Raw genomic sequence first — 23,524 nt, 5'->3', positions numbered from 1 at the left:
ACTGAATTTAATACTCAGGTTGTTTAATGTTGGTATGAGAACACAAATGTGACAGGTTCAGTGTGCAGTGGACTAAATTTGAGCTTGGCCATGTTTCCAGATTCATAACTTCTCCATGTAGAAACAGGACTCACACGCCAATGACTATCTAGAAAATATTTTCATTATCCTAGTGTGCAAATGTACTGTGGTATCAACTTACAGTGTAGAGTTGGTTTTATCTAACTGTACTTTTCATTTATAGGTTACCTGCATTAAGATCAGTATGATCATTTGAATTCAAGTATCCTCCAAAACATTGTATTATAGAATCATTAAGGTTGGAAGACCTCTAGGACCATCAAGTCCAACCATCAGCCCAACCCTACCATGCCTCCTTACTCATGCCCTGAAAATGCTGCGTCTACATGTTTTTGGAACACGAACATTGCATCATGACAAATTGGATTCTGATGTTTGTTAGAGAGATAGTAAAAATGAGACTTAGTGTATTTTTAGAAAACCTTCCCTGAAATGAGTAGATAATAGAAATCTGTCACAATTATAAGTATTTTAGTATTATATGGGAGTGTGCATGATTTGTGGAGTTACTGGTTTTAATCCCATGTTTGTTTGTTTTTTCCTCTTATTTATATAGCTCAGTGCAACAACGATAGAGAGATACCAGTGGTAGATAATACTCTCCCTGCTTTTGAGGAAACTCAGATGGTTCCAGAGGTAAATTATGTTATGCTATTCAGAAGGTTCTGTAAGCCCCATCTAACAATGCCAAGCAATGTTTTGAAGACATTAAAATAAAGATACTGAATTTTCCTTTCTTAAAGCATTAAGAATTCTTGATATTTTTAAAAATTACTATATATTGTATGTATCTGAATAATTTTTACATTGTCCCATTTCCCTAGGGAAAGAAAGAAAAAATCCCTGATGATGGGTCCTGCTTTGGAGCTATTAGTGATGATTCTGACATTGTTACACTTGAAGCTCCAAAACCAGATGAAACTCAAAGTCAGGAGGAAGCTCCAGCTGATGGTGAAGAAGGTCAAAGTTCAGAGAATTTTAACATGGGTTCCTCCTCTAGTAGTCAGTATGCATTTTCCCCTCTAGAAACTGGTAAGAGCAACAAGTTACTAAGCAACTGTGTGCAAAAATGTCATGGGGGGGGGGGGGGAAGAAAAACATCTTTGCTTAGGAAACTTTCTTTCTGTGGAGAGGGAAAAAAGTTGCTCTTGATGAGTACATATCCAAGTATTTGCAGTCTCTAGGATAACTCTAGTTGCCCTAATTCTAAAACTTTGTCCAAATGTGCGTCTGCAGTTTTTTTTATTTGAAAGTGTTCTCTCCCATTGTGTTCACTATATTAAATAGAAAGTAAATTTCTAGCATATATTGGAGAATTAAAATTACTTTTAGTTCATAGAATTGTAGGTTTTCTCTTGGTAATTTTTTTGGCTTTTATAGAGTTGGCAGAAATAACTAGCAGCTGGGAGAGAATTGATTTTTGGGGCCATGAGGACTAATAGCAGCATGACTACAAAAACTTTTTGCTTACCTTCATAGCTACATAGAATATGTATATTCTTTAAAGATACTCCCAGTACTTGTCAGAAATGCAGCGCATGATATTCAGGAGGAACAAAACCCAACAAACCCAAACATAAAAACTTACTGCTGTGTTACTCTTCTCTAGTTTTCTAGTCTTCCTTTTTAATTCTTTTTGGTTTCTTATTTGTAACTGATTCTGCTCTCTTTATTCTCTGTAACATTTTTGTGTTATTGAGTTTTACCTTTCAAAGTAAGTTTATTTAAAGAGCAGTTTTTTTCTTAAAATACTGTTTTATCTTAGAAGTAGAGTAAAGCATTCTTAAAGGTTCATGTATTTGTATAGTATTCTTTGGAATCAGAAAATCTCATTATGACCAGTGATGATTCATAACAAAGCTGTCACCTTATTTAAGTCTTCTGGATGACTTAATTTTAAATTTAAAATTTAGTTGACTTTCTTTTTTCTTTTAGGGCTGAGTTCTAAAATTGTCCCCCGTCCCCCCTCCCCTCCCATGTTTTTGTACACAAAAGTCAGTTGGCTGGAGAAGCTGAGGAAGATTCCTTATTATGTAAGGGGAGGGGGAAATGAGGTGAAAGAGCATGCCTCTTGCAGTCTTCCTTTCCAAGGTGGTGTGATTAAATTTGATCCACTTGTATAAAGCTGATTGCTTATGGCTTGCATGAAGCGTTCTTAAAATTATCAGTAGCGATCTGACTTGATCTTATAGTAGTGATATTCCAATCAGATGCTGAAAGCCAGTCCTCACTGAAGAATTTGGCGAAGCTGTCACTGGTTTATTTGCTTTTTTTAAAAAAATGTTAAACTTACATGTAGATTTGGAATGGGCATCAGTCAGCTTTGTAATACATTTTAATATGTATGCTTGACCATTTAAATGAATGGTTCTTGCTGGATTCCAAATCTGTGTGTGACTGGCAAAAAGAATTTCTTCCTTCTAACTTAAGCTGATTTCAGCATGGTGTTTAGTGCTGTGCATTTGATTGACCAAGTATTATAGAAAATATCTGAGTACTTTAGCATTTATTTTAAATGCCAAAGTTTTAGCAGCCAAAATTTTCATGATACTTTTTGGCAATGGAAATCTTTGCTGTCCACTTCTTGTTGAGTTTTCTACTGTGCTGGAAAAGGATGAGCTTCAGAATTTCCTAATGTAGATTCTAAAACGTTCTACAATGATTTTCTGCCACTTTTATGTGCAAACCAATTCCTGTTTAGGCTGTCTTCACCATGCAAACAGAAATGTTTTAGTATTGCTTCATGAATGAAGTTAACTAGCAGAAGTGCTCGTATATTGAAATGAACTGCATCTAGGCTTGAGACGAGTCTGTGCAGAAATGTCAAAGACAATCATGTTGACTGATATTGTTACTTCATCTGGTTTCTAGTGTAGATCTGACACTTCAAAATCATAGCAGAAGCTAGAATTTTGGACTGCTACTGTGGTCACACTTTGTTTCACTTCTACTCCTTTTCATCCTGTGAGTGTTAGAGTACAGCTTTGTACTGAATTCTTAGTGCAGCTGTAAGGCAACATCATTCATGCCTGAAAGCGTAATGCTGTTGACAACTAGCCAGTAAGTGCTTATGAATGGTTCTTAAGTGTCTTACAGCTTTTTCTCTTTGCTTTCTGATTTTCTTTTTTTTCTATTTTCTTTCCTGTACTTTGCTGTCCAGTGTATATCAAAGAATTTCCCATTTGGCTAGAAGCAGCTTTTGTATTTGGCTAGAAGCACTTTTGTATTCCATATGTGTAAACTTCTTTGCTTATTTGTTTTTTAGGTTTTTTTCAATAACCAGCAACACCTGCCTTACTAAATATATCCTGTATAATCCTTTATAATGTCTGACCTCTGTATTCTAGGAAGAATACCTCTCTCCTGACTAATTTCTGAATGCTTCTCTTTATTGTCCAGGATTAGGGAAGTATGCATCTACTTAAACGACTGATTCTAAAATAGAGTCCTCTTCTGCCAAGCTATATAAAGTAATTTAAGAATTTGCATGTTAAGTAGCTGTTTAATTGATAGGTCTTTATTGCAATGTCTGTTTGGTCAGTCTGGTTTGACTAATTGACTAAAATGGATTTTTTTTTTTTAGTAAGAGGGGAAGTTATCTTTCATTATCTGACCATGAGTCAGAAATTAGACATGTATTCCAGATACTAGTTGGTAATCTTTTCTGAGGTTGATGCAATCACTTCTGTGACGTTGGAATTTATTTTCAGTGAAGAATCTTAACTGGTAATGCTTTTTATAGGTAATGGCTAACGCTGCTTGGCATTCTTTTCTGTTCAGTGATTTGTGCATGGCTTTGCTCAGACAATGATTTTCAGTTGTGAAATGTTCAAGGACAGTAACTCTGTATTTATATTTTCACATTTGAGTGATGATTTCTGATACAAGAATGAACAACCATCTTTCCAGAAGGGGTATTAGCATTAGAACTGTCCGAGCAGGAGCACTTTGTCATGTGCTGGAGGCTTCATTGATCACATTGAATCTATTTCAGGCATGTGAATTAGGTACATGAACATAGATATTTCAGGCATGTGAATTAGGTACATGAACATAGATATTTGAAAGTTTCTTTTTCACCCTTCTACTGCTTCCCCTTGGTATTTGTCTTACACTTGAAAAATGATACTTTCAAAGGAGGGAGATTAAATAACCATTACTTATATACTGGATTATATAAATTTCTTTACAGTACATGCAGCAAGCATTTGTACCACTAATAGCAACAAGCAATTACAACTCTGTTTTTTATTTCCCCATTTAGCATATATGGGTTTTGGGCCATAGGAACATGGACATACAAATGCTATCATAAATACTGTTTGACAAAAATGTTATGGTTAGAATTTGTTCTTCAAATCTTGGCTGATTCAGTCTTCCAAACCTTCAGTCAGGTAATGGAAGTGTTTTAGATTGAGTGTTAGGGAGGGACAAACACAGAAGGACCTGAGTGGTTCTTTTCCTGTGCAGTAGTGGTTGAAAATGACCTTTTTGAAAGGTAGGTGAAGATGTTGGTAGGTAGTGTATGGTAGATATTAAAAGTAAACAAAATTACATATTTAAATTTGTAATGCAAAGCTTTGCTTGGATAATACCTACATTAATGGAACTTTAACAGAATTTTGTCCACAGCTACATGTAGGTCACAGAATTAAGTTTTTTTCAGAGAATATAGTAAAACTATGTGTGTCTTCTAGAAGGCTTTCTTCTTAAAATAGTTCAATCTCAAGATCTGTAAGAAGAGGAGAACTGAAATCATAATCTTTCTACTTCACAAGAATTTGCAGAGGCAGTACATGTAGGTGCTTTAAGAGGCAGGTCTGTCTGAAAGAAACACTTTCTAATGAATGAGTGATAAGTATGGGGAAGTGCCATACAGTGTTTTGGTGATGATTTCTTGATTCTCTATCTTTTCCTCCTAAAAAATGAATTTTTAACTTTGGAGATCAAGCATTCCCTGCATGATATCCAGCATAAACTATCACATGGAGAATTTTTGTTTTATTAATGTTCTCTAAGATAAATGCCAAATACATTTTGCATAAATATGATGGATTTTGATACTCAGATTGTGGGTACTAACAAAAACAAAACAAAAACTCCAAAAATTAATGTGTTTTAAAGACTGTTCTGTGTGTGTTTTCAGTTTTTTCGTCTCAGGCTAGCGATGATGAATCAAGTAGTGATGAAACTAGCAATCAGTCCAGTCCCACAGTACGAAAACGTCGGGCTAAGAAGAGGCTGACCTCTAGCTCTGAGGCTGAGGGTGGGTCACGTGCTGAACTGGAGTCTGAACCTCCCAGAGAACAACAGCACAAACGCCAGTTCAGTAGTGGCCTTAACAAATGCATCATACTAGCTTTGGTAATTGCAATCAGCATGGGCTTTGGACACTTCTATGGTGAGTTTATAGAAAACAAAATACATAGAATCCACATCTTATATAACAAATAGCATTTATTGTGACTCTGATTTTTTTTTTTGTCTTGTTCTCTGCTAACAATCTAAACCTAAGAATGAGAAAAAGCAACTGCTAATGTATGTAAAATATAGGGAGGCCCTTCAGCAGTGCAATTGTGTTTAATATACACTACTTTAAAACTAAAGTAGATAAAAAGAAATTGATTTTTGGTTGCCCTTCCAGACAGAAATTTCTTGTTCTTCTCATAATTCTTTATGTACCCTTCATATTTCACATCTTTTCTTTAGCGATAAATTTGTGGTAGTGCTTATCATTCCTAACAGCATCCACAGAGTTATTTCAGGCTTTTGTCCCGTATGTGCTCATCTGGTAAATGTAAGAGCAAGGTGTGTTTTTTACAGGAGTTCATAGTATCAATATTTTTCTTTCTCCAGTGGAGAGAAAAAAAAAAATGACTGTGGTTGTCCTTGCAATTCCAGAATGGTTTAAGGAATCCAGGGCAGCAGCAATTTCTCTGTGTTCAGTGCATTGCCCAAAGTTAAGCATTACAGAGATTGTTACTACATTTAATAAAACAGCATAACTCATTACAGATCTAAATCTATGTAGTGCAATCCGGATCTTCTAAGATACATGTGCTATGATAAAAATAATAAAGGGCATTTATTTTTAATAGTAATTTTTCCTGAGTAGTTCTAGTTTTATATGAAAACGTGCCTTCATAAGAAGACTTGTGATTCAGTTTGAGACTGGGAATATGATTCTAACTGGATTTGATTTTGACTGATTGTTAGAGGTCTAAATTTTGACATTTATTTTGAGATTTATACTTATTTTCACTTGACCCTGACTTTTTTTGTTCTTAGGTAATCCTGAAGGTAAGAGTCATGAGTGGTGTGTTGTGGATGCTTGCATTCAGATTTCCTTTTTAAATTGTGCCTATGTGTACACACACATCCATATACGTATGCATACTTATATTAAAAAAAAAATCAGGTCTTAAGAATTACTAGTGTATGCAGGATTATAGAAATAACTAATCCAGTTGTGTAAAATATTTTTTTATTTAGCAGTTGCAGCTAGCAGTAGCTGGTGTAAAAACTGATGTATATTGGCATGCTGGAAGCAGAGAGGAGCTCAATGGCTAGACCAATCTTTGGTAGTGCTTTGTGGTGGTAACTTGAGGTTTCACTTCTGTAAATCATTTTACTGTGTTTAAATGGGGGTTAATGATAAATACTATCCTTTTAAAGAACTTTGAGATATAGAAGTATGAGGATTTGGAAATGTACTCAGGGTCATATCTTTAAGGGATTCACTTTGACTTGTTCATTCATTGAATCTGTACTTCTGAATAAAAATTGTCACTGATGACAGTGCTGATAGCACTCTCAGCAGAAAGAAGGCAACGCTGTGTGGCTTTAGTTTTTGCTTCTTCAAGTGAAAATTCTTCACAGTTATGTGATAACTAATCTTTCTACCACTAGAAAGGAAATCAAACCCTGCTTTCCATCTTCCTTTTTTTTTTTTGTGGTGGTGTTTTTTTTTTTGTTTGGGTTTTTTTGAACACAAACTTGCAAAGAAAAGTCCGTCTCCCTGGAGGACTACTTTGCATTTTTGTGATTCAGCTTGGAATGCATGTTTTCCACAGCAGTCTTGTAATGCTAATCTAATTTGTGTAAGAGGATTGAAAAGGGTTACTTTTTATGAAATGACTTTTTTTTTTTGCGGGGGGGTGGGGGTGGTGGTGGGGGTGGGATGGGATGGGATGTCAGTATTACGATAGCGTTTTCCCTTTAGCTAGAGCTCCAGCGCTCCTTTAAGACTTTCAAAGATGTAGAAAGCAACTAGAATTAGGTATTAATTGGTAACTGTATCCTAATCAGTATTAAACTGAGTTAGCTGGCTTTATGATGCTCTGTGAAGGAGATCTGGAGGAGGGCAAGCTTTCCAGGAAAATAGGTAACTATAAAAGCTAAAGTCAGGAAGCCCTTGCCAGAGGAGTGTCTCCTTATGGACAGCCAGATTTTTTTTTTTTCTTTAACCAGAATCTGCAAAAGGGAATATTGCTGTAATTCTAGTGATGTGGACAGATTAATTAATCTGAAGGATACTGTGATTCAGAGTACCAGCTGGAAACACAAATCAATCACTGATGAATGTTACCTCATTATGTGCATTTTCAGCATCTTTGCTGCCCTTTCTGGCTGCTAAATGTCAGTTTTGCTTACTGTATCTAAATTATGATTCTTGGTAAGGAGAGAAACAGTTTGTGTTGTTCTGTAATTCAGCTTCCTCTTAACGTGAACCCTTTAAATTAAATGATTTTTCAGAGGCAGTCCTCAGATTCTTAGGAATGGACTTCTTCAAAAGTATCTATAAAACATAACTAAGAAAAACAAATCTGTCTGTTAAGTATACTGTCAGTATACTTAAAATTCCCTTATACAGGGAACTATGCTCCCACTAAGTGTTTATTGGGACTCTGCAAACTTAAAACCATTGCTGTAAAGACATTGCTTTACTTCAGCTGAATCGATCTACTGAGTTCAACTTGGTTTAATAGAACATTGTCTGTTTTTAAGTTCATACTTGACAATGTTAAATAGAAATTGAGAGCACAAAAAATTTCTCAGTGTAATAGTATTTATAGAATTTCTTCTGTTCAATAATACACCCCCCCCCTTTAAATATAGAAATAGAACTCTGCATATGCTGCATTGGTTTTGAAAGAAGTACCTAAAACTTGCTGTTGCCATCTGCTGTAGAGTCAATTCAAGAGAATCTCAAAAGCAAAGAAATAAAAACTACATGAGTGTTAGGACTTACAGAATGTGTATGTAAGTAGGGAAGTACCAGTAAAGAAGCTTTACTTGACAGAAAAAATTGCTGGCTAGTACATTAAAAATGTTTTTCAGAAAAGTAGTGTGTCTCAGCCTTTATCTGAAAATTGAAAGACAGGGTATTTGCTTACTCTTCAGCTTTCACTCGTGGACAAGGCAGCGCCTGCACATACCTGCTGCTTCATGAGCAGTGTATAATAACTGTGTTTGGGCATGAAAATTTAAATACTGTGTTAAGAACCTCTTACCTGTGTAACTACTGTGTAACTACTTAACAGTAAAAGTTGTAGTTCTGAAATGGATAATACCATGGGCTAATGGTCTCCCTTCTATCCTGATTGGCTTCCATGTTACTAAAAAAAAAGACCGAAAACCCACACATATCCTTTCCTGCGTAACTTCTGTTGGTTTGTATCTAACTTATTTCTGTGTAGTGTTCCAAAATTCCTTCATTTGTTATCATCAAATAAAAGACAGCATATTTTTTAATCTGTTTGAGAAATTGCTTATCATTGGAAGAAACAGAATCAGTATGTAACAGTCTGTTTTTATAATCTATATTTTGTTACAGCTAAACAGTTACTAGTAAGTACTGGGCAGAAAATGCAAGGTAAGAATGCTTTTGAATTTGCAGAGAAAATGAAGATGATGTTTAGGCTCATCTGTTCCTCTGACTACTTAATGTAAGTCAGACTATCAAAAAAAAGTTTATCTTTGTAGGTACAATACAGATCCAGAAACGTCAGCAGCTGGTGACAAAGACACGTGAATTAAAGGATATGAAAGATGACCTTTACCAGTGCCAACAAGAGCAAGGAGATAAAGTGCATCATAAAGTGGGGGTTGGTATGAGTTTAGCTGGAAGTCATTAGGTTATTCTGTCTTTGTGTGTAACTTTCACAAAGGGAAATTATCACACAAATCCATTACATTTTTTTCTTTAAGTTTTTTATGAGAATGTAATTTTCTCTTTCCCCTGAATTCTTGACAAAGACTTTGTATTTTGATCAAATTTGTTATTTGATGTTTAAACATACTGGTTTTTATGTATATAGTTTAGGAGTTATCTGGACACAGACTGTCTCTTGCCTTATGACATAATGCCAGGCTGTCATTAATGAAGACAGCTGAAGTAGAACATGCTGGTAAAAACCTATTACAGGTTGAACCTACAGGTTTTGTGAATTTGCTTTCTAAATTGGCAATGGTTATTAATTTTTTAAAATACTTAACCTGTACTTATAGGTTTTTACTGTTAGACCATTCAGAGAGAAGATTAGGGAATGCTTTGTGTATCCATGTATTTTTTTTTTTCCTAAGTTTTCTTTTATGTTGCTGATAACGGCATTTATACATAATTCAATATGTTTAGTTACAGAGTTTGTCAAGGATGCCAAGAGGCTGGGGAAATCCATTTGTGTTAGGATATAGTTACATAAACACGTATTTTCAGTAGCAAATTTGGTTCAAAATCTGCTCCTGAATTTCTGCCCCAGCTGTTGAATGCCCTTGCTTCTGCTTACATATTTGGTTTCATAATCTGTAAACCCAGTTTGCTGAACATAAATCAACAGCAAACACACAGGTTTTAATTTCCTTTTAAGATGGATCAACTCACGTACCCAGTTTGCTATCCTTCAGCTAGTTAAACCAATACAAGTGAGGGGTGATGACTGCTGGTTGGAAGGGGGAGCTGCTTGCATGGTCTTTGTTGCCAAGAAAGTGTTTGTGTGTATATCTGAGATAAACAAACTAGCTCTATTTTTGCATCTTGCTGCAACATGTGTTACTGCATCCAAAATAAGTAAACTCTGTCTGGGCTACCTTGGTCTTCCATCTTTCTAGCTGAAATTGTAACAATTCTAACTGTAATATTTTTGCTTGTTTTCTTTTTATTTGCGTTAGTCACCCAACGGAGATCTTGTCACATGTTCGACCTCTACTGAGGTGGAGAAGAAATCCTTTGAATCTCAAAAAAAAAGTCTTGCTGCAGAAAATCAGCACTTAAGACAATCTCTAGAGAAGGAAGAAAAAGCTTTGGCCTCACTTCAGGAAGAATTAAGGAAGCTAAGACAACAAATTCGAAACTTAGAAGATAAAGGTACTAGCACTGAGTCTATTGTAATGGAAAATCAGAAACTAAGGGAACATCTGGAAGAGGAAAAGCAAAGAAACCACAATTTTCTTAGGCAAAAGGAAACACTCTTTGCAGAGGCACAGATGTTAAGGAGAGAACTGGACAAAGAACGTCATGTTACAGAAGCTTTAAAAAAAGAACTGGAACAGTTAAGTTCTCATCAAGCACCTGACAATGCTGATGATGATACATTAAGAGAAAATCAAGAAATAGAAATTCTGCGAGGAAGACTAGCAGAACTAGAAAAAAAGCTAAACTTTGAGCAACAGCGCTCTGACTTATGGGAGAAGCTGTATGTTGAAGCAAAAGACCAAACTGAAAAACAAGAAATTATTGAAAAGGGACAACAGAAGAAAGGTGCTAAAGGCCAAATTAAGGCTAAAAAGAAATCAAAGGAATCATTTTTTGGTTCGGTTAAAGAAACTTTTGATGCAATGAAAAATTCCACAAAAGAGTTTGTAAGACACCATAAAGAAAAGATTAAGCAGGCTAAAGAAGCAGTGAAAGAAAACCTGAAAAAATTCTCTGATTCTGTAAAGTCTACATTCAGACACTTCAAAGATAGCACAAAAAACATCTTTGAAAAGAAGTCAAATGATGATAAAAGACGTGAGGCAAACAAGAAAGCTCGCTCATTTTACCGAGAACATAACTCTTACGAGAATCTGAAGCACATGCATTACAGGGGACCTAACATGCCAAAAGAATTCAAAGATGGAAGAAAACATCAGTTTACAACATTTGAAAAAGATACAGATTCACAGAAATGTCCCAATGATCCTTTGTGTAATAGAAAACATCACTTTGTCCTAAAGGGCTGCTCTGGTATTTTTGAATGTGCTCATCAAGAATTCATTAGTCTCTTTAACAGAGTATCAGATCCTATCAGGGTGGATGAATTTAATCGGCTAATGAAAAAGTATTTGCAACAAGTTGTACGTAACTTTCATCACTGGAGAGAACTAGAAAATTTCATCGATCAGTTTTTTCATAATGGGCTATTTATACATGACCAGATGTTGTTCACTGATTTTGTTAATGATGTCAAGGATTACCTGGAAGATATGAAGGAATACCAAAATAATAATGAAAAGGTTTTTGAGGATTTGGACAAATACATCTACAGATACTACTTTCATTATGATAATTTACCCCAGTATGGACCCAGGTTTGTTTCCATATTTCCTGAACTTGTTAATGCAATGAAGTAGTCTTTGTAAGGCAGCTGCTGTCCTTGTTACAGTAGGTGGTCTTATAGTGTGTATATATATACATGTATCCACGCTAGAAGACTTTCTGAAGGACTCAATGGACATAGTAGATTGTGTTACATGAAGTAGATCTGTAGTACCTTATATATAAATTTTGTGTGTGTGGGATGTTAGTTTGCAAGGCACTACAGATCCACTGTACATAGCACAATCTAGTATTTCTACTGAGTTCTTTAGAAAACTCTGTAACTGCAAGTAGGATTACTTTAGACTGAACAGCTAAGACTGCCTGTCAGATGGAATTAATAATTATCTCAGAAGCATTAACTAGGACTTCCTTGTTCTTTCTCCAGACGAGAAGGTTTTTGGATATATTTGAGCAATCTCAAGGTCCTGTTCTGGCAGGTATATTCCCTGCTGGCTTTTCAGGAATTTCACTACTCTCTTGTAGCTTAGTATAGTACTGAGTTAGTCTGTATGCCCAGACTACTGTATGCCCAGAGCAGAGCTACTCAAATTGCAGGCTTTAGTTCAGATCCTGACCCTGACTACATTTTGTTCAGACTTGTTTACAAAGGTCCTTGGTGTGAATTGTTCCCTGTATCTAATGGTATTCTCAGGGCTTCTACAGAGCGGTTGCGGTATGCTGCCTGGCTGGCCCAATGGAGCTAGATATGGTGGACTGTTGCTACCACATAGACCTTGGTGAAAGAAAATTAAGAAAGCAGCCTTAATATATTGTGGGGAACTTGCTCTTTCTGGAATGCTTATGTATATATTTTATGTGGCTTTTAATACATTGCTATTTGGCTATATAGTCTCTTTTACTAATTTTTTTTTCTTACAAGGTAAGGAAAAAATATATTTATAATACACAAGAAGTCCTTGTAGATATAACAGAACTTCTTCCTGTGCTGCTATTCAGTGCAATGCATATTTAGTATTTAGACCAATGTGCAGTTCTTTAGTCAGGTTTTTCTTTTGGACTGGTATTGTTTATTTCATGTGTTTTATTGCAGCAGGAAGCCTGAATACTTAACTACTTCAGGGTTATTAAATATTATGTGAGGTACTATCTCTTATTAAAAGCTGAGCCATGAGGATGATACTTCTATTATCAGCTACCGAGTAGCCTTTTAATGTGTAGTTTTGGCAAACGCATGACATAAGTTTTATGTTTGTTTTTATAGTCCAAGTACTATTACTAATTTATTACTAAAATTATCTTTAATTTTTAAATGGTTTAAATAGTTGTTTTTCTGCAAAATGAATTGAAGTACTTAAAAATTAACTTCAAATTCATGTCCTGATAGTATTACACAGACATTTGTATGATACTGAGGATGAAAACAGCCTTAGCAGAAGGCTAGAGAGGCTAGTCATGTAATACCATGTAGTATAATGGGGATGTTTGCATCACTGTGAGCGAGTGTGTTTTGTCAGTGCCCCCTCTCTGTATTAATGCACTTTCTGTATATGAAAACCTCTGAAGTGTCTATGTTTCCACAAAGCATACCTTCCTAAAGGACCGTAAAGTTTTCACTATTTTTATAGAGCAGAATGTAACAGAATAACTGAAAAATAATCTATTTTTGAGCCCTCACTCAAGCATCACAGTAGGGATAATCAAACAGCTGTTTACATGGCTTCAGTCTATAAAAGAATTCTGGGCAACCAGCTGCAGAGCACTTTTATTTTTAGAAAGGATTTATTTCAAATACACAAACTTACTGGTGATTTAAACAAACAAGTAAATGCCACCCCCACTTTGATTACAAGAGAAAGGACTACCTCTTAATACTAATTTTGGTTTCTATCAACCTCGGCATGTTAAAAGCTGTTATTGACAATGTAACTGTGTTTCAGAGTGTTTTTAAATACTTTCATAAAAGTAGTAATAAGCTTTTGTTTACTCCTTGCAGTCGACCTAAAAGGCCTTCTTTTACACAAACTGAAAATTCTAGACATGAAAAACAAGCTCAGAAGCACCACCACCGTAATAAACGAGAAGGTAAATGGCATAAACATGGTCGCACTAATGGAAGACACATGGCAAATCTTGAAATAGAATTGGGGCAATTACCCTTTGATCCAAAATATTGAGTAATTTATGGTAAAAATAACATTAGAATTAATAATTCGCATCCTCTGGAAACTAATGTTTTTTCAACAAAGCAGCAAGATGAAAGATTTTTCTGTGAATAATTTGATTTTTACACATTTTTGTTAGAAGACAGAAGTCAAGATTTCTAATTTGCATATTTGGCTTTAACTGTTCTTTGGAAGGGATGATAGTTTGGGTGCCAGCAGAGTTGTTGCAGAAACCAGGCATGCAATGACTTGTGTATGAAAAATATGCTTAATTGGCATTCCAGTAGTGTAGTTCAAGCTTGAGTCATGCATAATGCATCAATAATTAACTCCAATGTTTGCTGTACTAACTTCATCTCATCCTTCAAAAAATAGGTCTACATTATGTATTTGCTAGTGTTTTGTAATCTTACACTTGCTTCTTGTCTTTGGGGGTGGTGGTGGGTGGTGGTGTTCAAGAGCCTGTTCAATTGTGAGGAATTTGCTGTGCTGCATTCTAATCAGCTTGCTGATTTAAGTACTTGAAATGTCTTGCCTATCTGCATATTGTAGAAGAAAAATAAAGAGACACTGTGGGTAAAAGTCTGTCTTTATAAAATAAATCTAGCATAGCTGTATATTTCTATAAAAACGGTCCTGTCTTATCTAATTTCTTATTGTTTAAGTAGTAATATGGCAAGTTTGGTCTTCCTGATGTTTTCTAGTATTGTAAGATATGTCAACACCCCCACCCTGCCATACTGCTATTGGGGTTCCCTTCAGGAAGAGGTTTAGGTGTTTCCAGACAGCAAATGGCTGCCTAATCAGACTTCCCCATTTGACTTACCCAGTTTCAGACTCACTACTCTCTCCTTTCTGTAGTACAAGATCTTCTAAGCATAGTACTGCTATGCAAAAGTGATCTCCTTAGGTCTTAAGTCTAGAAAGTGATCTTCAGGTATAATTAATTTCAGTTTTTTTCCTGTAGACATAGATGTGGCTTCCAACTCGTCCTTGAGGTACATGAGTATGAAAGACAGTAGCCATTTTCTCATAGCCCCTTAAAGCTAGAAATGGTGATATTTCCTGTAAATGAACATACGTTAGTTTCCACAGCCAGAAAATGTAGTTTGGAGTATTAGAACAGTGTTCCAAAGCCTTCTGAAAACCATCAATTCAACTGTCCCCTGGAAGTTTTATCCTTTACTTTAGGAAAGACTGCTAGAAAAAGCGGTACCTATCCTGCTTCATCCTGTCCAGAGTGGATATTCACCAGACACTCTTAAGTACATGGGCTTCATATAAGAATGGAGGGGGAAAAGGTACTATGACTGCAGGCAGTTTTGCTTGTCATTGTTGCTTACTTAAAAGTATGTCGTTCTGGGAACATTTTTTTTAATATGGCTTGAGGGGGAATTCCATATAACATTACTTTATGGCATATAAAATTTGCAGAGGAGAGGGTGTATGTGAATGTTAAGTATGTATCACTGGAATAGTATTTGTACTATATTATGGACTACAGAGTTCAAAGAGTTCAATTTCAATTGAAGCTGTGTTCTAAAAAGTTGAGAACAACAATTTTCAAAAATCTTAACTATAACTCTCCACTAATTTATTTTTTAACTTGATCTCAAAACTAGTTTGTTTCGTCTTGCACTTACCATACCTGTTCTAGCACACTGAAGAAGATCAAGTGACTGGGTAATAATGTATCATTGTAAAACTCCTTATTAAGCCAGGCAAGTGTATTAGAGTAAAATACATCTGCTTCATCAATATAGCTCTCATTTCCAGTTAGGTCTGGGGGACACTGAAGGAATCTCATTTTTAGAGGACAGTGAACATGACTAGGGAGAAAAACAAAACAAACACTTCAGGATAAACTGACCAATATCTAAGATTTGAAATGGCTCATAACTTAGTCAAAACCAAAATTAAGTTATTTTTAAATAATTAGGTTTTTCCCCCCGAGGCATATTTCCTTCCCTTCTGTACTTCATACGAAAGCAGAAGTAGTACAAGTGGATTCAGCTCCAAACTGCTGTGACTGATGTTAGCCATTTACAGAAGGCAGATTTATCTTAGTAAAAATACCATCTGCCTAACATCAGTTTCTTTAAAAGGTACTTTTCCATATCGGCTTCACTGTTTAGATCAACATTTTGTTTACTTGCCAGGATCTATTGCAACCTTTTTGGAATAGTGACCTCAGTCAATGTATTTACATTTCTTTACTCTTCAGCAGAAATATAAGTAAAATTAATACAGTTTGACTGTAACAATTAGTCTTTAGTTTTGGTACAGAAGTTACCATAATGAAGTAGTAAACCTTACTTTCAGAAGTCGTAAGACTTAGTGCATATCCTCATACAAAGCTATTACAAAAACTGAATAAAGCTTAGATGCTGAATTTTCTTTGGTATAAGCATTTGGCTTATTTCCCCTATTCATACTGTACTGACTGTATGAAAAACCAAAACTCTTCCTGTAAATGTTCATCCATCTTAATTTATTAAGTTTAGGGCAAAACCCCCAAATCTTAATTTCTGCTTAAGTGTATAGATTTTAATGTAGCACACTTAACTATTTTAATACCTGTAAAATGGAGTAGAGTGGCATGGCATCATGATGAAGACAAAAGCTTGTGACTGGTAAGAGCTATTGCAGAGCTGCTGTATGTGACTCATAACATCAAGAGAGCCTCGCTGGTGAATCAAGCCTGTATACAGGGCTGGGAATAAGTTTGATAGAAGCAGGAAACTTGCTGCAGATTTCTTCCATGCTTTCAGGTGTTTCAAAGATTGTCCTAAAGAAACATCTGAGTAAGTTTTAGATATACACAAACACTAACAGTTCCACACAGTATTTCTGAAAGTACTGTAGCTTACTGGAAATCTATTATTCAGCTGATAACACCACCTTGCTTTGAGGTATTTTGATACGGTGTTCTTCCAGTCTTTACTCTTTGAATGGTAATTCAAAGGTTAGACGTTATTGCCCTTACTATAAACTCTTGGATTTAACAGTGTAAATGCTAAGCCCATACCTGACTTTTCAAGTACAGAAGTACTATTTCAAAGCCAGTGCTTTATCTCTTTAGAGCTTAATTTTAATTTCTTGTGGGGAAAAATACTCCATTTGGTAGTTTGGATGAATGGTATGTTGCAACTTACTGATGTGTTCTGATTCACGCATGTCCAAGTAGAGCCAGAATAAACAGTAACTACATGTATTTTGGTACAGCTCTAGTATTCTTTTTCTCCAACATGCTGAAAGCTACAGCATTCTGTTATTCATTTTGAGCTACTATCCTTGGAAAAGCTCACTCTTCCATCTTTCCCGTCTCCGATCCCTGCTTTCCTTGAAGAAGCTAATAATAGGAAAAGACACTTCTCCTGGTGGGAGGTAGCTGTATAAACCTATATCTCACAACCACAACTTAAATGAACCTGGCACAGAAGACAGCTTCATGTTGCAGCCAGTCTGGAAACCCTTACTAAGTCATGTACTTGCCAGTATTAGGAGATAAAAATATTTTAGGCAGCCTAGCTCTGTGACCACCTTTACTGAATCACAAGAAACAAGTTGGACAGGCCTGTTTCAGAAGTTAGTAACAAGTAAGTTATATTAGTCTTCAGTTGGTCTGTTCTGACAAATTGCAGATCATTATCTCAGAGGAAAACAAAGTACACTAATTAGTCTCTGGTTTAAACATGGGTGGAAAACATTCTATTATAGGCATTTTTTTTACAGCTTTTGTGAATTGCTCTTTAAGTAGTAATTTCCAAGCATGATATTTATGTGGGGGTTTTTCTGCTTTTATTTATATTATTTTGAGTAATTTAAGGACCTCTTTGTAATCACTGAGTTATCAGAAATAACTTTTGTAAGTTTTTTCTTTACTGAAGTATCCACACAGATGATAAATCTCTCTTGATAAATTGTGTAATGATCCCACGCCTTTAGACATGATTGTTAAGAGGGATATTAACAAAAAAAGTGATCTGATTGGAATTTATCTGCATCATCTGAAATATCTGGGTCATCCGAAATATGCTATTGAACAAAGCCAATACCTATGATGTATCTGATCTCAGCTGAGAGCAAAATTATTGAAATAAGATGTATTCTTGTTTAGACTAGCAAAACAGGTTGAAGAAAATGACAATGTTCATTGATTCATCCGTTTTGAACTTGTATTTAAACTAAAGAACTATTCATCTTCCTTTTGTAACTTTTCAGCATACTAGACTTTACATCGTTACTTTTATCTTCTACAGATTCACTACTGTAGTTCATACCTAGTTTTTGTAAAATATAAAACACTTCCTTATAAGGGTCTCTTCTGTGTTTTAAAAAAAAAACAAACCAAAACACACAAAACAGGAAAAAAACTAACAGTAACTTATAAAGTATCCATTTAAGTATCAGCAAAATCTTCATAGCAAAAGCAATATGCTTTCAGTGTGAATTGTGGACAGATTCTCTTTAATTAATTTTTAAGTTAACCACATTAGTTTAAGGACCCTATTCCTGTTTTAACAAATTGACCTTGCTAGGCCTGAAGGAAAAACCTATCACATTAACTGCTCTCGAACTTCCGTGGGAAGTAGCCTCCAGCTGGTATTTAGTCAAGAGCAGACAGAAAACTAGCATCATCTACTAACACACCTGAATCTAGAAAAGGAAAATTTTAGGTTTTGATTACTTCAGCTTTTTGTTGCATACTCAAAGGCATTTGTCAGGGTATATTTGAGAGAACAGGTGGAAAAGTACTAGAAAGGAGCCAAGGAGCAAAGTTCACTGTAAGGGTGACATTGCTAAAAAGTTAGGAGTTGCTGAGGCAATTTTCATATTTTTTCAAATTTTTTATCCATGCTAAGGATTCTCCATCTGTGTTTCAGTCACTTGCTGTGTTCCTCATTTTTTTTTCTTTTCCTAGCTGTAAGAAAAGGTTAGGCTAGTTCTAAGAATCCTTTGTCAAATACCTAAATTGACTATTAACAGTCTCTCTTTAGGCAAAAATTATGTACAGCATAGGTTGCAAGACATTTGAAACCAATGCTTACCGCAAAAGACCATGCAAAATGGCAGTACTGGATAGATGAATCTGAATTCTTTATGGCTCAGCATGCTGTAATAAAACAGATATAATACTACAGCGAGAAAATTAAATACATTGGTTCTTTTGACAAAATGTGTTTTAGAGCATGGGAGACTGGAAGAAAAGCACTTGCATATACTAAAAAGCTTTTGGCATTGAAGCAGTTTAAAGTAAAAATCCAAATTGTTACTTCTTAAGAACATAACTAGTACATTCAAATTAAGATTATTTGGTCAGTTTAAACCAAGCACTAATAGAAGTACCTGGCTACTACACTACCAATTAAGCAGTCTCATTCTATGATTACTAGATATAACTTAGCTAGTACTTCACCAATTCACTTTCTGTAATAAAACACAATAAAAAGTGTTGATGAGAAGCTAATATTCGAGTACACATTTGTATCTAACAAAGTAACATTCACCTCTGCTAATACAACTTTACACAATTTCCCATGGCAACTTTGGGGCTTTTTTGGGGACTACTGCAAGACTAGTGTCATGGGAACCAAACAGGTTCTTGCAAGACTAAGGGAGATAAGAAAGGCCTAAAACCACTAGAGCTACATCCAGTTTCGAGCTGGACTGAAAGAAGAGATGGCACGTGCAGCCTGACTGCTGTTTTGCTGTATTCTGTTACTACTGTTGTCTAATACCATTTATTACTTAGCTGTATCTTTTCTTGTCTGAAAATGTGTCTCTCGTTTATATTTAATTCTGATGCTTTAGAAACAGCTTATCTTTTCTTCTACTTTTCAATTTAAAATGAGACATACAGTCCTATGATAAATGTTAAGAGCTGTGTGTAGAGTTGTGAATGGACTAAGTTTTATAGGCTGAGAACATCTCATCTCACTGGGGATGTATTAAAGAACCAAATGAAATTGTATTTTTGTTAACAGGCTTCTATTAAACAGTTTTCTAACTAGTTCTGTTGTTGCCTAAACGCTGTTAGGTGATAGAGCATTGGGGTGGTGTGTTTTCTTTTTTCCCTATTTTCCATTGAATTTCATGCTGAATTATTTTATTCTTTAAGGGTCTAAGCAATTCTAAAAATACGTGTTCAGTAACGATACAAGAAGTAGTATTACATAAAATTCTAGAAACTATCGTATAATTGATGGCATTTCTTGGAATGTTTGAATAGTTCAAAGCTTCCTATCACTTAACCTGATTACTATGCTTTTTTTGTTCTAGAGGACATGAGCTTTGAAAAGAACACAACCAGTGAAAGTTAGTAGTTACACTTAGGAGAAATTACCTGTATACCAACACTGTCCAAATCACTGCCATTAGAAGGATGCGATACCGTTGTGGTGCCACCACACAGCCATGAATAAAGAAAGGCAGATGGGTACCCAAGATGACTGGTAGTCCCTGAGTGAAGTACCAGTGCCAAGGTTGAGATCCGTAAAATGTTCCCAAATTCTGTAGCACGTTGAATTTCAGGAAGTTCAGCTGAACCAGTACCCACTGGGAGATTTGGGGCAGCGTGAAGAGTTAGATACAAATCCAAAGTGAAAACCAACATCTAAATTGAATTACAGTCATCACAGGCCTTAAATGATACAGCGTTTTCATTTTTACTTTCGGGGTTTTTTCCTATTAAGACTTGTCACAGTCTTCCTCTCTTAAGCAGTTAACTTACACACTTCTGTGTAAGTTATACTTACAAATAGTTCTAAGTTTTGTAGTTTTTTGGTAACTATTGATTTATTGAGGGCTGATGATACTGATTTTAAGTAACAGTCTGTCATTTAAAATAACTGAGAAGTCAGTGTTCAAGGGTTTACGGTTTAGGATATATTTAGAGATCATAGGCTAGACACAGTCACAGAAATAACAGAAGCTAGGGGAGTCTGAAACAGCCATCCGCATTAAAATGCTAAACCCCAATCTTATAAGTTTAAAACAACTTACCTCACCAAAAAACACACGGTCAATTATTAAAGAGGTTCCTATTGTGACCAATCTGCAAAAATGGAAAGTTGGTTGCACTGATACTGCCTGAATTGCTTTTGTATCAGATTCTACTGTTCTCCAAATAGCTGTGAAAGCTCCCTGGTTCCTTATCTTTTTTGAGATGATCCATACTCGTGGCCAGTTGCTGTCACCTGGTATCCTTGGCACAATCCCAGATTAAGCTGGAATGCTGTGTGTGTCTCATACTCATGAAATCTCTCCTAGTGCTTCCTTGCAGTATATACATTAATTTAAAGGAAGATTGCCCCTTCTTTACACTTTTTCAAAAGGACTTCCCCCCCCCCCCCAAAATCCACTTTTTTGGTTGTCTGCCTTTGCAGTGGTAAAATCAATCAAGATATAGCTGTGCACAGTCATAGTTTAAATTCAGAAAGAACTTACCCAACTGGAATGCAGTTGTGTAGGATAAAGTCTGCTTTCCTCTGTTCTTGCAAAAAATGACTGAAGACCAAAGGTATCCATGGGATAATAGCAGTGGGACGAATAACAACTGCAAATGCTATCAAAGCTAAATATTTGCAACTAGAATGAGGGAACATAAGAAAAAAGTTTATCAAACTCCAGTCTTCTAAAGTTTAAATGAAAATTTCCCATAAAGTGATACTTTGCATACAGACACTGGAGAATTTTACATACCAGCTATATCACCGCTTAAAAAAATTTTAGAGGAAATACTGCAATTGCTGTTCCTTCTGTGATCTAGAGCTCCTGCTACATGAATCAGGTGGTTTTGGTTGCCTTATATTTTAAGATAAGCATTATCATTTTATACAGTATCAGTAGATTGTTATCCCAAGCCAAAAATTATGAGTACTCTTAGTAGAAGGTTTCTCACCTGCTCCCTGTCTTGGAACCTTTGATCGGATAGTAGGAAAGAGCAAACATGGTAAGAAGAGTTTCCATGGTATTTGTTAGGGTTCTGGTACAGGAATACCATGTAAACCAGGAACACAGCTGGCAGAAGCACTGAAAATAATTAGGAACAACAGGATGCACAGAGAGAAATGTTAAAACAGTTTCTGTAGTTTTAAATGAAGGTGATAATAGTTCAAGGTATGACTTATCTTTTTGCTGTCATTTACACTGTGACAAATGGTCGTTATTAACATGCATAAAATGGTTTTAAAGGCTGAGACTTACCACGCACTTTGCTGTTTCTGCATTTTCAAGGTGTCGCACTAATGAGTAAAGCTTCACATCAGCAAAAGCAGCCAGGACTGCCTGTACAACTCTAGGGACCCATATCTGTGTAAGCAGAGAGAAAGTTTTACTTATAACAAACCTGTTAAATTCCAAGTTCGAAGAGATTACTACTGAATTAGTGAATGACTCTTCAGGTGTGAAAATAGTGAATTAGTGTTATATTCTCTACAGCTTTTAATGTGTTTTTTTTTTTAAAGAGAAAGTAAGGTCCTTTGTTAAGACTAGTATTTCTGCTAAAACACAGTCTAAAGTCCAACTGTAAGTATTCAGAAATTGAAAGTAGAATTCTTTGCCATTCATCTCCAATATAAGTCAAAAGGGGCTGTTGTTACTGAATTTAGTACAAATATATATATTATTAAACACTTTGGAAAACTGAGCAAATATGCTGTAGTGGCATACGGTTTCGTATCAGTATGAAACTCAAGGAGAGTGATGGAGGCCAAGAATAATACTCTGCAGTCACAGGCATCAGTACTGTGACTGGAGATCTATGAACAAGTTATGCACCCACGTGAAACACTTCAGTGAGATGTCTGTGCTCATACATCTCTAATTGCCAGATTCAAGGCTTTGTATTTCTCCTAGACAGTGATAAAAACACACTGAATTTGAATACAATACTTTTAAATTGAATTTTAGTAGCGGATGTGTGTTTTGACAATACTCACCAGCAGTTGGACATCATCCTTGGCCAGTAGCTGCAACGCTTTGTAGATGATCGCAAAGATCAGTGGGTAGGAATAGCCTCTTAAGCCGTTGGCCCACTCCCAAGTCAGGTAGCCATAATTATTAATATTAAGGATAGATCATGATCAACTGAAACAAGGCGCTTCATTCGAGCTATGTTACTCCCCGACGTGCCCGGGCCGAGACAATACCCTCGTGGCCAAAAGCAGCGGGGTTCTGTGACCGGTCAGGCTAGCGCCTTACTGCCATAGAAGTCTCTCTCCCGAGCGCCGCTGCCCCTTGGGGCGCTCGGCCGTATCCCTCGGTCGGGCAGGGGCGGTGGGGCGCCCGGGGAGCTGGGCCGTGCCCCGCGAGGCCGGTACCGCCAAGGATATTTGAAGACCATGCGATGCGCTACTTCCAGCGACTGCCAGTACTCGTCCGGGACGAAGCTGGTCCGCACCAGGAAGCAGTTCAGTATCCGCAGCGTCACCGTCAGCGCCAGCAGCGGCGGCGGGGCCGGACCGCTGGCAGGGCCTGTGGGAGGCAAGGTGGCCGTCAGCGGGACGCCGCACCCCGTCCCTGCTTACCGGTGCCTCGCTGCTCGCCGGGGACGCCGTACGCCATACAGCACCGACCGCCGCTGGCGGAGCCACCCCGCCCGGCTTACCGGTGCCTCGCTGCCCGCCGGGAGCGCCGTACAGCACCGACCGCCGCTGGCGGAGCCGCACCGCCTCAGTCCGCCGCGCCCGAGCTCGCGCCAACAGACCACCTGCCGCCTCCATCCGTGGGGGCGGGC

General features: G+C 36.6%; 2 protein-coding genes across 8 annotated transcripts in view; one reads left to right on the top strand and one right to left on the bottom strand.

Moving 5' to 3' along the window:
* Positions 1–14,367, top strand: part of CCPG1 (cell cycle progression 1) — a 25,845-nt gene extending 11,478 nt beyond the window's left edge. For 2 of the 5 annotated variants that reach the window (XM_064456444.1, XM_064456448.1), the window contains 8 exons: positions 638–717; positions 906–1,113; positions 2,017–2,172; positions 5,228–5,482; positions 6,370–6,381; positions 9,067–9,188; positions 10,252–11,651; positions 13,617–14,367. In XM_064456444.1, the coding sequence (XP_064312514.1) occupies positions 638–717; positions 906–1,113; positions 2,017–2,172; positions 5,228–5,482; positions 6,370–6,381; positions 9,067–9,188; positions 10,252–11,651; positions 13,617–13,797 (2,414 nt within the window). In that variant the 3' untranslated portion in view covers positions 13,798–14,367. The remainder of the gene's footprint in view (positions 1–637; positions 718–905; positions 1,114–2,016; positions 2,173–5,227; positions 5,483–6,369; positions 6,382–9,066; positions 9,189–10,251; positions 11,652–13,616) is intronic. The other 3 variants (XM_064456445.1, XM_064456446.1, XM_064456447.1) reach the window with 3 other exon arrangements.
* PIGB (phosphatidylinositol glycan anchor biosynthesis class B) lies at positions 13,384–23,524 on the bottom strand. 3 transcript variants are annotated; one of them, XM_064456451.1, is made up of 12 exons: positions 23,396–23,524; positions 23,123–23,262; positions 22,728–22,847; positions 21,994–22,098; positions 21,689–21,819; positions 21,235–21,375; positions 20,791–20,842; positions 20,132–20,343; positions 18,837–18,901; positions 16,363–16,573; positions 15,429–15,614; positions 13,384–14,850 (listed from the first exon to the last, which is right to left on the bottom strand). In XM_064456451.1, exons 1-12 carry the CDS (start codon positions 23,508–23,510, stop codon positions 14,832–14,834), a joined length of 1,497 nt encoding a protein of 498 aa, XP_064312521.1. In that variant the 5' UTR covers positions 23,511–23,524; the 3' UTR covers positions 13,384–14,831. The 3 variants fall into 3 exon arrangements, with proteins under 3 accessions (XP_064312521.1, XP_064312519.1, XP_064312520.1); XM_064456449.1 differs by having other exon boundaries at positions 15,434–15,614; XM_064456450.1 differs by lacking the exon at positions 23,396–23,524 and adding an exon at positions 23,316–23,371 and having other exon boundaries at positions 15,434–15,614.

This window comes from Phalacrocorax carbo, chromosome 7 (genome assembly GCF_963921805.1).
Source record: "Phalacrocorax carbo chromosome 7, bPhaCar2.1, whole genome shotgun sequence".
NCBI classification, from domain to species: domain Eukaryota; kingdom Metazoa; phylum Chordata; class Aves; order Suliformes; family Phalacrocoracidae; genus Phalacrocorax; species Phalacrocorax carbo.
The sequence above is the reverse complement of the archived record's forward strand: the minus strand, read 5'-3'. Positions and strand labels throughout refer to the sequence as shown.

What these genes read in the sequence shown, in the direction of transcription:
- PIGB (XM_064456449.1), bottom strand. Translation starts at nt 23,510, where the DNA reads ATGGAGGCGGCAGGTGGTCTGTTGGCGCGAGCTCGGGCGCGGCGGACT. An exon ending in CGGCGGGCAGCGAGGCACCG is followed by an intron (nt 23,263 to 23,395) that starts GTAAGCCGGGCG and finishes TGCCTCCCACAG; the next exon opens with GCCCTGCCAGCGGTCCGGCC. An exon ending in ATTTTGCATGGTCTTTTGCG is followed by an intron (nt 16,574 to 18,836) that starts GTAAGCATTGGT and finishes ATGTTTCTTTAG; the next exon opens with GACAATCTTTGAAACACCTG.